At 44.7% G+C, this 12,808-nt stretch overlaps 1 protein-coding gene and 1 long non-coding RNA gene across 3 annotated transcripts in view; both read right to left on the bottom strand.

Moving 5' to 3' along the window:
• Positions 1–5,345: 5,345 nt before the first annotated feature.
• LOC308475448 overlaps positions 5,346–12,808 on the bottom strand; it is a 73,193-nt gene continuing 65,730 nt past the window's right edge. The window contains exon 2 of the long non-coding RNA XR_013985206.1: positions 5,346–6,314. This is a non-coding gene — a long non-coding RNA (uncharacterized lncRNA). The remainder of the gene's footprint in view (positions 6,315–12,808) is intronic.
• Positions 8,092–12,808, bottom strand: part of LOC308475218 (uncharacterized protein) — a 172,343-nt gene continuing 167,626 nt past the window's right edge. For both annotated transcript variants that reach the window (XM_081002229.1, XM_081002228.1), the window contains one exon: positions 8,092–10,567. In XM_081002229.1, coding sequence (XP_080858355.1) covers positions 9,249–10,567 — 1,319 coding nt within the window. In that variant the 3' untranslated portion in view covers positions 8,092–9,248. The remainder of the gene's footprint in view (positions 10,568–12,808) is intronic.

Here is a 12,808-nt window from a genome sequence, read left to right as displayed (position 1 = left end):
GGGGTGGACACGGACCGCTCTTATTGGTGGGACGATCAACCAGAAGTGGGGTGGCGAAGGGGGCCTTGGCAAGCAGCATCGCCTGAAGTAACAGGGGGAGGGAAGGGTTTGGATGTGTTGGGGGAGGACCCCGGTTTCGAGCACGCATACACTGAACTGGAAGCAGAGGAGATCGACGTCGATGAACTGTATCCAGCATCTACCCCCGCTACAACGGAGCTCCCGGAACCTGCGCCCGAGCAGCGGGAGGGGGGAAGGGGGGGCTTCGAGGGGGGGATGGATGTCAGGGGTTCAGGGACAGAGGCACAGGGTAGGCAGGAGATGGAGAGCGATGGGGATGAATCCCAGGACAGCGAGGAAGAGGATGACAATGACTCTAGAGATTCCATGAGTCTTTCCAGCGAATCAGAGGATTCCCAGAAGGGGGCGCCGGTGGTCAAGGCCAGGGGAGCCCCAGGGGGGACTTGTCAGGAGCAGGGGGCCAGCGGGGGATCCCAAAGTGGCAGCTGGGCATCAGGACCAGCCTCCCCGCCAGAGTGCAGCGAAGGGGGTGGAGGTTCCAGTGTATCAGGGGAGGCGGCTCCGGCAGTAGAGAAAGGAGGGAGGTCGGAGCAAGCCACCCTCCCGGAAGGGGAGGGGAGTAGTGAAGGGAGTAGCGTAGCTGTCAAAAGGAAAGTTAGAGGTTGGGGGCGCGCGCCAAGTTCAAATGTAGAGGCGCGCGGAAGTACAGGGAGCCCGGAGGAGGGGCCAGGTCCCAAAGCCCGCAGGAGGGGGCAAGAGCAGTCTGATTCCGCGTCGGAGGAATCCAGGAGGGGCGAAACCCCAGCGGGCAGAAAGACCCTGCGGAAAAGGAAAGAGAGAAAGAGGTGGAGCAGCACAAGCCTCTTAAACTGGTGCAGGGGAGGGACAGATTCAGAAGGGACTTCAGCGGTCTAAGCCTAGCAGACATAGGGCTGCGCGCCTCGGATCTGAAGCAAACAATGAACTGCAATAAACACTTTTGTATATAAGAAAAGAAAGGCGTTGGTCTTTTGTGAGCTGAGACTTGAGGCAGCCCTGACAGTACTGTTTAGTTCCGACCTGTATACCTTTAACCAACTGGTCCCTTCTAATCATATTCAACAAAACCTCCAGGACCGAAATAAAAAGAAGTGGGGAAATTGGGCAACCTTGTCGTGTCCCTTTTTCAATTTTAAGTTCTTCCGTCACAACATTATTTACAATTAGTTTAGCCTTTTGTTCTGAATAAATTGCACTTATACCATTCTCAAAACCTTGGCCTACCCCCATACCCTGTAGATTCTTCTTCATAAAATTCCAAGAAATGTTGTCAAAGGCTTTCTCCGCGTCTACAAATATCAACACTGCTTTAGTGTTTATATTCACTTCTAATTTTTCCAAAATATCAATTATATTCCTCAAATTGTCAGACAAATGTCTTCCTGGGAGAAAGCCCGCTTGGTCTTTGTGAATCTCTTCCATCAACACTTTTTTAAAATCTCTTAGCCAAAATATCTGCAAAAATTTTGTAATCCACATTAAGTAATGATATAGGGCGGTAGTTCTTAAGCTGTGTCTTTTCAGTCTCTGTTTTTGGTACAAGTGTAATATATGCTTCTTTCCACGACTCTGGTGCTCTTTTCCCCTCCATTATTTCGTTGCAGACCTCTTTCAAAGGTTGAATTAACCATTCTTTTAAAGATCTGTAGTATCTAGAAGTCAAGCCGTCTGGTCCTGGAGATTTACCCAATTGCATGTTTTGAATGGCACCTTCTATTTCCTGTTCAGTTATTCTATGATTCAAAATTAATTTATTTTCTTGAGATATTTTTTGTAATCCATTTGTTTTCAAAAATTGGTCTAGGTCTGTTTCTTTCAATGGCCCTTGAGTGTATAATCGTTTAAAGTACCTCTGGAAACAACTTCTGATCTCTGCAGGGTTCTGTATATTTCTTCCTTCCACTTCTAAGTTCGTAATCGTATTTAGTTTTTGTCTCTTTTTCATTTCCCATGCCAACAGTTTGCCACATTTATTGGCCGATTCAAAAGTCTTTTGTCTCATTTGTTTAATTTTCCATTCTATTTCCTGATTCATCATTTTCATATATTGTACTTGATATAACTTTAACTCTCAAAATCTCTTGAGATTTACTCTCAGTCTTTTTTTCACATTCCTTTATTTTGTCCAATATCTTATCCTTCTTCTCATTTTGAGTTCTTTTCTTTATTGCATTCTGTTGTATTAAGAACCCTCTCATAACCGCTTTACTTGCGTCCCAGATTACTCTTTTCTCCACGTTGGTACTGAGGTTTATCTCGAAGTAATCTCTCAGAGTTTTTTGGGCCTTCTTAAGTAGTTCTTCATCTCTAAATAAGGTGTCATTCATCTTCCATCTGAAGGAGCCAGTTGGTGTTAGTCTCATTTCCATCTTGACAGCATTATGGTCGGAGCAAATTTTCGGGCAGATTTCCACCTTTCTTGTCTTTGGTGCCATTCCTCTAGTTATCCAAATTTGGTCAATTCTTGTCCATGTCATTTTGGCTTCAGAAAAGAAAGTTCCCTCTTTAGCCATGGGATTTCTTATTCTCCAAATGTCCACTAAATCCAAGTTGTCTGTCATGTCAAAAAAAGTTTTCGGTAGTCTACCATCCTTGGTGACTACCTGTCTTTGTGCCTTGTCCATATAAGTAGATACCACTCCATTCATATCTCCCATCAAAATCATGTTGTAATCCATATGGTCCATCAGGGTCTCGTGCAACTTCTTAAAAAATTCAGATTTCTGGTCATTCGGTGCATAGATTCCTACTATCAAAAAATTTTCTCCTTGTGTTTGAATTTCAATTGCCACAAATCTTCCTTGGTCATCTTTAAAAACAAATTTCGGTGATAATCTGTCCTTTGCATAAATCACAACCCCTCTTTTTTTAACTTTGTCCGATGAAATAAACTCCTGACCAAGTCTTTTATTTATCAACAGTTTCCTGTGTAATCTTGTTATATGTGTTTCTTGTAAACAAATTAAGTCCAATTGTTCCTTTTTTAATATATGAAATACTGATTTCCTTTTCTGAGGGGAATTCAAACCACGGCAGTTCCATGTTAGAAATTGCAGGGCCATGATGTTATTGTTTTGGTTCTCCTCCTACTGCACTGATGTTAAGATTTAAATCTTTTTTCAAACGTCTTTCAAAGTTTCCGCTTACAGTCTCTTTGCTTTGATTTGTTTACAAGAAACGGAAGGCGGACTTCCTGTTTATGCCTTCCCACTTCGGTGCCGAATTATTTTCTCCCTTTAAATCCAATTTTATCCTACTCACGGGTAGTTGCTTTTGAAGTCAAATTGTCCCAGGAAAAAGTCAGCGCTCTCCGATAACGGCTGTGCGGCTTCACTCCACGGAAGAAGCAGTCGACTCCTTCGCAGATTGGGGGGGCGCAAAAGGTGCCCGCCGAGTCCCCACGTTCACAGGCTTCACCCGCCTGTGATTTTTGAAGGGTCCCCGCTTCGCCGCAGCGGTCAGACCCGATCCCGCGGAGCTGGTCCCTCAGAAAGTCAGAAGGAATCCGCCATTACCGATGGCGGCTACCCAGAAGTCAGGATGGTGGGATCTCACCATCTTGAGGCTTGAAGGAGATAAAAAGATGCTTATCTTTTGCCAGATGGCGGGTGCATCCAGAATCTACAATAAATCTGGCCTTGGCCTTTGGAGCAGCTTTTGCAGCAAGCAAAACCTTGTTTTCCACCGGCGTGGGCTTTTGCTCCTTGCCCCCCTGCTCCTGGCCATCAGACTTGCCTTTAGCCTTTGGTGAAGCTGTGCCAGCAAACAAAGCCTTGTTTTCCACTGGCGTGGGCTCTTCACCCTCCCTCTGCTTCTGGCCATCTGCAGGCATCTGTCTCTGTTTACTTCTGGCCTTCCGGTATCTGTGAGGATGACCTTGCCTCCCATGAGAAACAGAGCTCCCAGCTGCCGACTCCTTGGCTCCCCCTGGAGGCTGGAATGCTGCCTGGGATGACATCACAGTCAGCTCCCCCTGCAGCTTGCAACCGGTGCCCTCAGCATCCCTGCATTCACTCGCATTCTGGGAAACAGCCAGGACCTCCAACGCAGTCAAACTCTGGGCCAGGATGATTGGCAGATGGGCTACTTTCAAAGCATTCCACATCTGACGTGCTGTAGTGTTGCCAGCTAGCGTAGTAATTTCCTCCAGAGAGACGGACAAGACTATTACGTCTATGGCCCTTAAATCTTGGGCCCTCCATCTATCTGTCAGAAGAACTGGAGGGGCCTCACACACAGTATGCCACACTCCAAACTGTTGTAGTAAACTCTCACACCACACAGCCCAGGTCTCATAATTGTGCCCATTTAGCTTTGGGCACTGAGCAGCTTCAGAAGCTTGGAAAAACTCCATTCCAGCTCTTTACTTGAGCCGTGAGTCTTTTTCACTTCAGAGACTTCTTATCTCGGGAGCTCATAAATCTAGAGTTCAGCTTGGCTCGACTCCCAGGCCAATTAGCCCGCTGGAGTTCAAAGAGACTCTGCCGTGCCAATGAAAAGCCTCACTTTCACTTTCCCCCCAAATACCTCTCTCGCAGTCTTACTCTCCTGTAAGTGCCGTGAATCTGGGCCCGAAACCTGTTGTTGGAATACTGCCAAGGAGACATCATCCATCAAGGCCCCACGGCGATTCCAGACGTCCATCGATCTCCCGTAGACACGCAGTATCAGCAATTAGCGACACAAGCTCCAGAAATAGCCTGCCACATTCCAGAACTCAATGCACACTCTGTCAGCAGATAATGCACAGCGAAAGATGCACTAAGGAGAGCATTGCTTAAGTTTATTCAGCGTTGGTCAGAACGAAGAAAAAACATGACTGCCTGCTTCAGTGTCCAGGCACAGAGAGAGAAACGAAAGCAAAGACAAAACATAAACATTTCCTGTGAACAGGAAATACGCAGACTCTGTGACTCACAAAGCCTGCTCCCTTTTAAGGTGGAACGGAAATATCCTAACATCCCCACCAAAATTATTTCTTCTCTGCCTTTTGTCAATTGTATTCCTAATATTCTTCATTCGTCATCTTTAAGTAGGATTTTTGCATCTATCTTTTGGTATATATATATATATATATATATATATATATATATAACTATTTCTCTCTTTTTGGAAACATCTGAAGCTATGTATTCTGTTCCTAATTTCTTATCTATCAAAACTCTGTCATGTTTCTTTGCTATATGGGTTTCCTGGAGACCAATGACGTCCCAATTTTTCTTTCTTAAGATACGCTGTTTTATCCCTTTTTACCTTATTGTTCAAACCATTGATGTTCCACGATATAATGTTCAAATTCATTAATCTTTATTAGACACAAAGTCAAATATCAACATCAAATACGGAAATGCAATTAAGTACAATAATATAGTTGTGGGAAACTGCTTCTTTTCTTATCCTCCTGGACTTTCCTGTCCTTGTTCTCTTTCTTCTCTTTCTTGAGCTGTACCCCCTTCCAGGTCTATTTTGTATTTCCGCCAAGATTTTCCGAATTCTGGAGATCTGAAAGTCTTTCTTCTATCTTTCTTCTATTTTTGTAAGTGAAGGAAATACCTTCAGGAAATTCCCACTTGTGTCTAATTTCAATTGTTTTCAACACCTCTGTCAGAGTCCAAGCAGCTGCCAGGGTTGGAAGATGGCCCAGAGCAAAAGGAAGGGGGTTTATCATGGAAACACTGTCCCAGAATGTAGGTGAAAGGCCGAACTCCACAGATAGCCTCTCAGAAATGGCTGGCCAGCCTTTGAGTATTCAAGAGCGTAGGGGGTTTACAGGAAAAAGGACACAATTTGTCTCAGAGTACGAAGAGAAGTTTCCTCCCACGTTGCATTTGTAGAATGAAACGTGACACTGAGAACTTAGTTGAGTCATCATCGTAATGGCAACCAGCTCGCGGGAGAGGAGCTCCTGGTAATCTGTTCTTTTCTTGAAATAAAACCAACTTTAAATGAACTGCACTCATGTGCGACTCACTACCATCACAACTTACTATCCCTACAGTGGTTTTCTCTAGGTACACACAGGGCTGGTGACTGACCCAGTTCTTCAAGCTATCCTATTAGCCGATCCCGCCCACAGAGGTATTTTCGCTCTGAGAGATCAGGAGGGGGGGCGGGTAGTGCTTAAGTGCCCCATATTTAATGTTTAATAACAATTACTGAGTGCTGGGTGGATTCCTACAACAGTATTAAAAATACATGTATTCAACAAACATTGGCCACATGTTATAAAAGGAATATGGATTATGTTTCCCCACCTTCTTGATTTCTCCAGGCAGCCAATATTTAAGATACTTAACTTGTGGTGCCCAGAATCGAACACAGTATTCTAGGTGGGGCCTGACCAAGGCAGAATAAAGTGGTACTATTCCTGCCCTTGATCTGATCATGCTCTTCTGAAGTTTACTATACAGCGGAAAGGAGCAGCCAAGCATACTAGGACTCAATTTCTTGACTTTAAGAAAGCCGACTTCCTAAAACTTAGGGAAGTGCTGGGTGAGATCCCATGGACAGTAATACTAAAAGGAAAGGGAGTTCATGATGGCTGGGAGTTTGTTAAGAGGGAGACAGTAAAAGCACAACGTCAGGCAATACCAATGAGACAGAAACATGGAAGGTGCCTAAAGAAGCCAGGGTGGCTATCTAAAGAACTTTTAACTGAGTTAAGATTAAAAAAGGATGTGTACAAAAAATGGAAAAGGGGGGAAACCACCAAAGAGGAATTCAAACAAATAGCCAGCACGTGTAGACACAAAGTCAGAAAAGCTAAAGCACAGAATGAACTCAGGCTTGCTAGAGAGGTTAAAAGCAACAAAAAAGGCTTTTATGGGTATGTCCGTAGCAAGGGCATTTGACAAGGTGCCCCATGATATTCTTGTAAAGAAGCTGGTAAAATGCGGTCTTGACTATGCTACCACTCAGTGGATTTGTAACTGGCTGACTGACCGAACCCAAAGGGTGCTCATCAATGGTTCCTCTTCATCCTGGAGAAGAGTGACTAGTGGGGTGCCACAGTCCGGTCTTATTCAACATCTTTATCAACGACTTGGATGATGGACTCAAGGGCATCCTGATCAAATTTGCAGATGACACCAAACTGGGAGGGGTGGCTAACACCCCAGAGGACAGGATCACACTTCAAAACGACCTTGACAGATTAGAGAACTGGGCCAAAACAAACAAGATGAATTTTAACAGGGAGAAATGTAAAGTATTGCACTTGGGCAAAAAAAATGAGAGGCACAAATACAAGATGGGGGACACCTGGCTTGAGAGCAGTACATGTGAAAAGGATCTAGGAGTCTTGGTTGACCACAAACTTGACATGAGCCAACAGTGTGATGCGGCAGCTAAAAAAGCCAATGCAATTCTGGGCTGCATCAATAGGAGTATAGCATCTAGATCAAGGGAAGTAATAGTGCCACTGTATTCTGCTCTGGTCAGACCTCACCTGGAGTACTGTGTCCAGTTCTGGGCACCACAGTTCAAGAAGGACATTGACAAACTGGAACGTGTCCAGAGGAGGGCAACCAAAATGGTCAAAGTCCTGGAAACGATGCCTTATGAGGAACGGCTAAGGGAGCTGGGCATGTTTAGCCTGGAGAAAAGGAGGTTAAGGGGTGATATGATAGCCATGTTCAAATATATAAAAGGATGTCACATAGAGGAGGGAGAAAGGTTGTTTTCTGCTGCTCCAGAGAAGCGGACACGGAGCAATGGATCCAAACTACAAGAAAGAAGATTCCACCTAAAGATTAGGAAGAACTTCCTGACAGTAAGAGCTGTTCGACAGTGGAATTTGCTGCCAAGGAGTGTGGTGGAGTCTCCTTCTTTGGAGGTCTTTAAGCAGAGGCTTGACAACCATATGTCAGGAGTGCTCTGATGGTGTTTCCTGCTTGGCAGGGGGTTGGACTCGATGGCCCTTGTGGTCTCTTCCAACTCTATGATTCTATGATTCTATGATTCTGCCTTCTGCCACATTGCCTTTGCTCCCCATTTGGTGTCATCTGCAAATGTGATGAGCATCCCCTCAGCTTCTTCATCCAAGTCATTTATAAAGATGCTGAACAACAACGGGCCCAGGACAGAACCCTGCAGCACCCCAGGATGATGAGGAACCATGAAGGAGGACTGTTTGGGTTCGGTCAGTCAAATCCGCCTAACAGTTTCCTCGTTCAGCCCACATTTTACCAGCTTCCTCACAGAAAGATCACAGGGGACGTTGTCAAAAGCCTTACTGAAATCAAGACGCACTATTTCCACAGCTCTCCCCTGATCAACAAATTTTATAACTCCATCCAAAAAAAGGGGAGGAGAGATTTCTCTGGATTTACTTGTTTTTGAGAAAGTCATGCTTTCATCCTTTGTGTTTCTGTTGTGAAATCATCAGGTGAAGGGTACATAAATTTTAAAAATGATAATGAATAAGGATATTGACAAGCTGGAACGTGCAAATGAAGGCGATTTATGTATTTATTTAATTTGTATAATACTCGACCCAGTAGTGCTGAATTGAATAAAATATTGGTGGTGGGATCAGGTAAGGCCCGCGTAGCACAATCAATCACATGATGCATGCATGCCATTAGAATGGCAATGCCTACCAACTGGGAGGGTGGCACCCTCAAATGTTTTATTGGGGGGCAAAAAACCCTCAGCCTCTAAAGTTTGACTCCTGTTGCCACGTGTCAGGACGGTTACAACATAAAACAAAAACACAATATAAAAACACAAAATACACATGTGTAACCCTCTTCTCACCACATTTTAAAAGGACATTAGATATCAATCAGCCAAAGGCCTGGTTTAAAAAGTGCAGATTTCCTTGTCTCCTAAAGCTATATAATGAAGGATGTCTCCCCAATATGAACTCTTTGATGACAAGTGAGAGAGTAGCTCCGACTAAAGCTCTTTCCACATTCAGTGCACTGATAGGGTTTCTCCCCTGTATGAATTCTTTGATGGGAAGTAAGATCATTACTCTGACTGAAGCTCTTTCCACATTCAAAGCACTGATAGGGTTTTCCCCCTGTATGAATTCTTTGATGGGAAGTGAGATGGGTGCTCTGACTGAAGCTCTTTCCACATTCAAAGCACTGATAGGGTTTTCCCCCTGTATGAATTCTTTGATGGGAAGTGAGAGAGGAGCTCTGACTGAAGCTCTTTCCACATTCAAAGCACTGATATGGTTTCTACCCAGTATGAATTCTCTGATGGGAAGTGAGAGAGGAGCTCTGACTGAAACTCTTTCCACATTCCATGCACTGATAGGGTTTCTCCCCTGCATGAATTCTCTGATGGGAAGTAAGATAGTGGCTGCGACTGAAGCTCTTTCCACATTCCGCACACTGATAGGGTTTCTCCCCTGTATGAATTCTTTGATGGGAAGTAAGATCATTACTCTGACTGAAGCTCTTTCCACATTCAAAGCACTGATAGGGTTTTTCCCCTGTATGAATTCTTTGATGGGAAGTGAGAGAGTAGCTCCGACTAAAGCTCTTTCCACATTCCACACACTGATAGGGTTTCTCCCCTGTATGAATTCTCTGATGGGAAGTAAGATAGTGGCTGCGACTGAAGCTCTTTCCACATTCTGCACACTGATAGGGTTTCTCCCCTGTATGAATTCTTTGATGGGAAGTAAGATCACTACTCTGACTGAAGCTCTTTCCACATTCAAAGCACTGATAGGGTTTTTCCCTTGTATGAATTCTTTGATGGGAAGTGAGATGGGCGCTGTGACTGAAGCTCTTTCCACATTCAAAACACTGATATGGTTTCTCGCCTGTATGAATTCTTTGATGGGAAGTGAGTTTGGAGCTCTCCCTGAAGCTCTTTCCACATTCCATGCACTGATAGGGTTTCTCCCCTTTATGAATTCTCTGATGGGAAGTGAGATGGCCTCTCTGACTGAAGGTCTTTCCACATTCCATGCACTGATAGGGTTTCTCCCCTGTATGAATTCTTCGATGGGAAGTGAGAGAGTCGTTCCGACTGAAGGTCTTTCCACATTCTATGCACTCATAGGGTTTCTCCCCTGTATGAATTTTTTGATGGGAAGTCAGACTTTGGCTGTAACTGAAGCTCTTTCCACATTCCAAGCACTGATATGGTTTCTCCCCTGTATGAATTATCTGATGCTTAGTGACAGCAGAGCTTTGACTGAAGCTCTTTCCACATTCCACACACTGATAGGGTTTCTCTCCTGTATGAATTCTTCGATGGGAAGTGAGAGAGCCGTTCCGACTGAAGGTCTTTCCACATTCAAAACACTGATAGGGTTTCTCCCCTTTATGAATTCTTTGATGTTTAGTGAGATCGGAGCTGCTACTGACTCTCTTTCCACATTCCATGCACTGATAGGGTTTGTTTCCAATGAGATTTCTTTTTTGGGAACTGGAATGGGAGCTCTGACTGCAGCTCTCTCCACACTCCAAATTCTTACGTGGCTTCTCCTCTCTGAGGATTTTGTCATGTTCAGGCTTGTTCTTGATCTGCAATTCATTACAATCTGCAATGGAGGCAAAAAGAGATTTGAGCCTCAGGAACAAATGAAGGAGAACTGAAGGGAGTTGGGTGTGTGTTCATTGCCTTTGTTGTCTGTCATTAACCAATGTATTTATTATTAGATTCTAATGGTTGTTGAATGTTGCTTTGCTTGATATACAGTAGTGGTAAAATTGTAGAAGCCTTTTAGGGGAAAGTGCATTTCAGAGGTTTGATGGCTCATAACACCACTTCTTTGGGAGGGAGGCTCGTTGAATTTCATTGTACACAGGTTGTACAATGACAATAAAGGTATTATTAATAATATTGTGAAATTATTTATCAATGGAAAGATAATTTAATCCAGAATGTAATGCAACAAAGTTTGTTCAGTTATCGGTATTTGTCAGGCTGGAGCCAACAAGCGAGCAACAGCAGCTGCCAGACTTGAATGGCTGCCCAGGGGATGAAGGGAGGATTGTTATGGGAAGAACAGAGGAAAGTACAGGGGGGAGGTCACAGCCCAGAGAAATACAGGAGTTATCAGACAATAGCTTGTCTGGGCGAGTTTCCAAGCCCCTCAGAGTGCAGGAACGCAGAAGAGAAGGGGTACAAGAAAAGGGGAAATTGACATCATAGAAGTGACAGAAGAGATTCGTCTTCATGCGTTGTTTCTGGAGGAATAGGAACAACGCTGAGGATTTAGTTGAGTCATCATAAGGGTAGCCATAAGTCATGGGGGCCGAGAGCTCCGGACAGGAGGCAAGTTTTTTCAGGAATAAAACCAACTTTTACTTGACTGTACGTGTTCAAGTCTTGCTGCCACTACAGCATGACTCAACTCAACTGCTGCTGAGAACGAAAGCCCATCAGATAATTAAGCAAGGATGGCTGAAAAGCGACAGCAGCAGCAGCCCGTGGATATGCAAGCCGGGCAAGGAGCGGCAGCTGCGGAGGCTCCAACAGCAGTGGATCCTACACAATTTCTCTGGGCAGAGAATCAAGAATTAAAGATAATATTAGCACGACTGGAAGGAGTTATGGGAGAACAGGCAAGAGAGCTCTCTGACTTATCCGGTAGGCAAACTGCAAAAAACCTAGCCCCCCTCCCCCACACTTCAATGGGAATAGTGCAGAGTATGACTTCTTCTGAGCCTCCTGCTTATATTGCCTACGTCCTAAAGGGGAAGAATACACAATCGCTTTGAGGTCCTCTCCCCTAGCATGGAAGACGAAGAGCAGACTCCATTTGAGGATCTCTCCCTCATTACAGTCGATCAGGTATATGAAGACGAGCAGCAAAGTCAGTCCTCAGGGAATGTGCAGGCGACCTTGGAGCGGACAGCTCACGGAAGAACCCCGACCAAACCTAAGAGGAGGCGTGTAGTGGTGATAGGGGATTCCCTACTGAGGGGAACAAAGGCAGTGATCTGTGGGCCTGACAAGATGTCTCGGGAAGTGTGCTGTCTCCCCGGGGCTAAGATCCAAGATGTAACTGAACGACTGCAAGGAATCATAAAACCCACTGACAAATACCCCTTCCTCTTGGTTCATGTGGGAACCAATGACACTGCAAGCAATAGCCTCCAGAAGATCAAAAGAGACTATGAAGCTCTGGGCAGGAAATTGAAGCAATTAAATGCACAAATTGTCATCTCATCTGTCCTCCCAGTTGAACGACGTGGCCCAGGGAGAGAGGGAAAAATAGTGGAAGGGAACAGCTGGCTTCGCAAATGGTGTAAACAGGAACGGTTTGGATTCTTAGATCACAGACTGCAGTTTCTTGAAGATGGACTTCTGGCAAGCGATGGGCTGCACCTCACAACGGTTGGGAGAAATGTTTTTGCCAAAAATCTCAGAAACCTCATCAGGAGGGCTTTAAACTGACTAATGTGGGGGAGGGAGACAGTGCTCCTGAAGGTAGGAGTCTATCAATTGATGAAGATGATCACCCAAATGTCATAGACCAAATGGAGTAAACAGCACGCAGACCTAGTGGTGGGAGGAAAAAATCCTTAAATAAGAGACACGGGGGAATGATTAATGGACTTCAATGTCTGTACACTAATGCGCAAAGCATGGGAAATAAACAAGATGAGCTTGAGCTCTTGGTACAGCAAACTAAATATGACATAATAGGCATCACTGAAACCTGGTGGGATAAGTCCCACGATTGGAATGTAATAATGGGGGGATACAATCTATTTCAGAGAAACAGACCAGACAAGAAAGGAGGAGGAGTGGCGTTATATGTCAGGGATGTGTA

Source organism: Podarcis pityusensis (assembly GCF_964106645.2).
Source record: "Podarcis pityusensis genome assembly, chromosome: 4".
In the NCBI taxonomy this organism is placed as follows: Eukaryota; Metazoa; Chordata; class Lepidosauria; order Squamata; family Lacertidae; genus Podarcis; species Podarcis pityusensis.
Note: the sequence above shows the minus strand (reverse complement) of the source record. Positions and strands in the feature narration are given on the sequence as shown.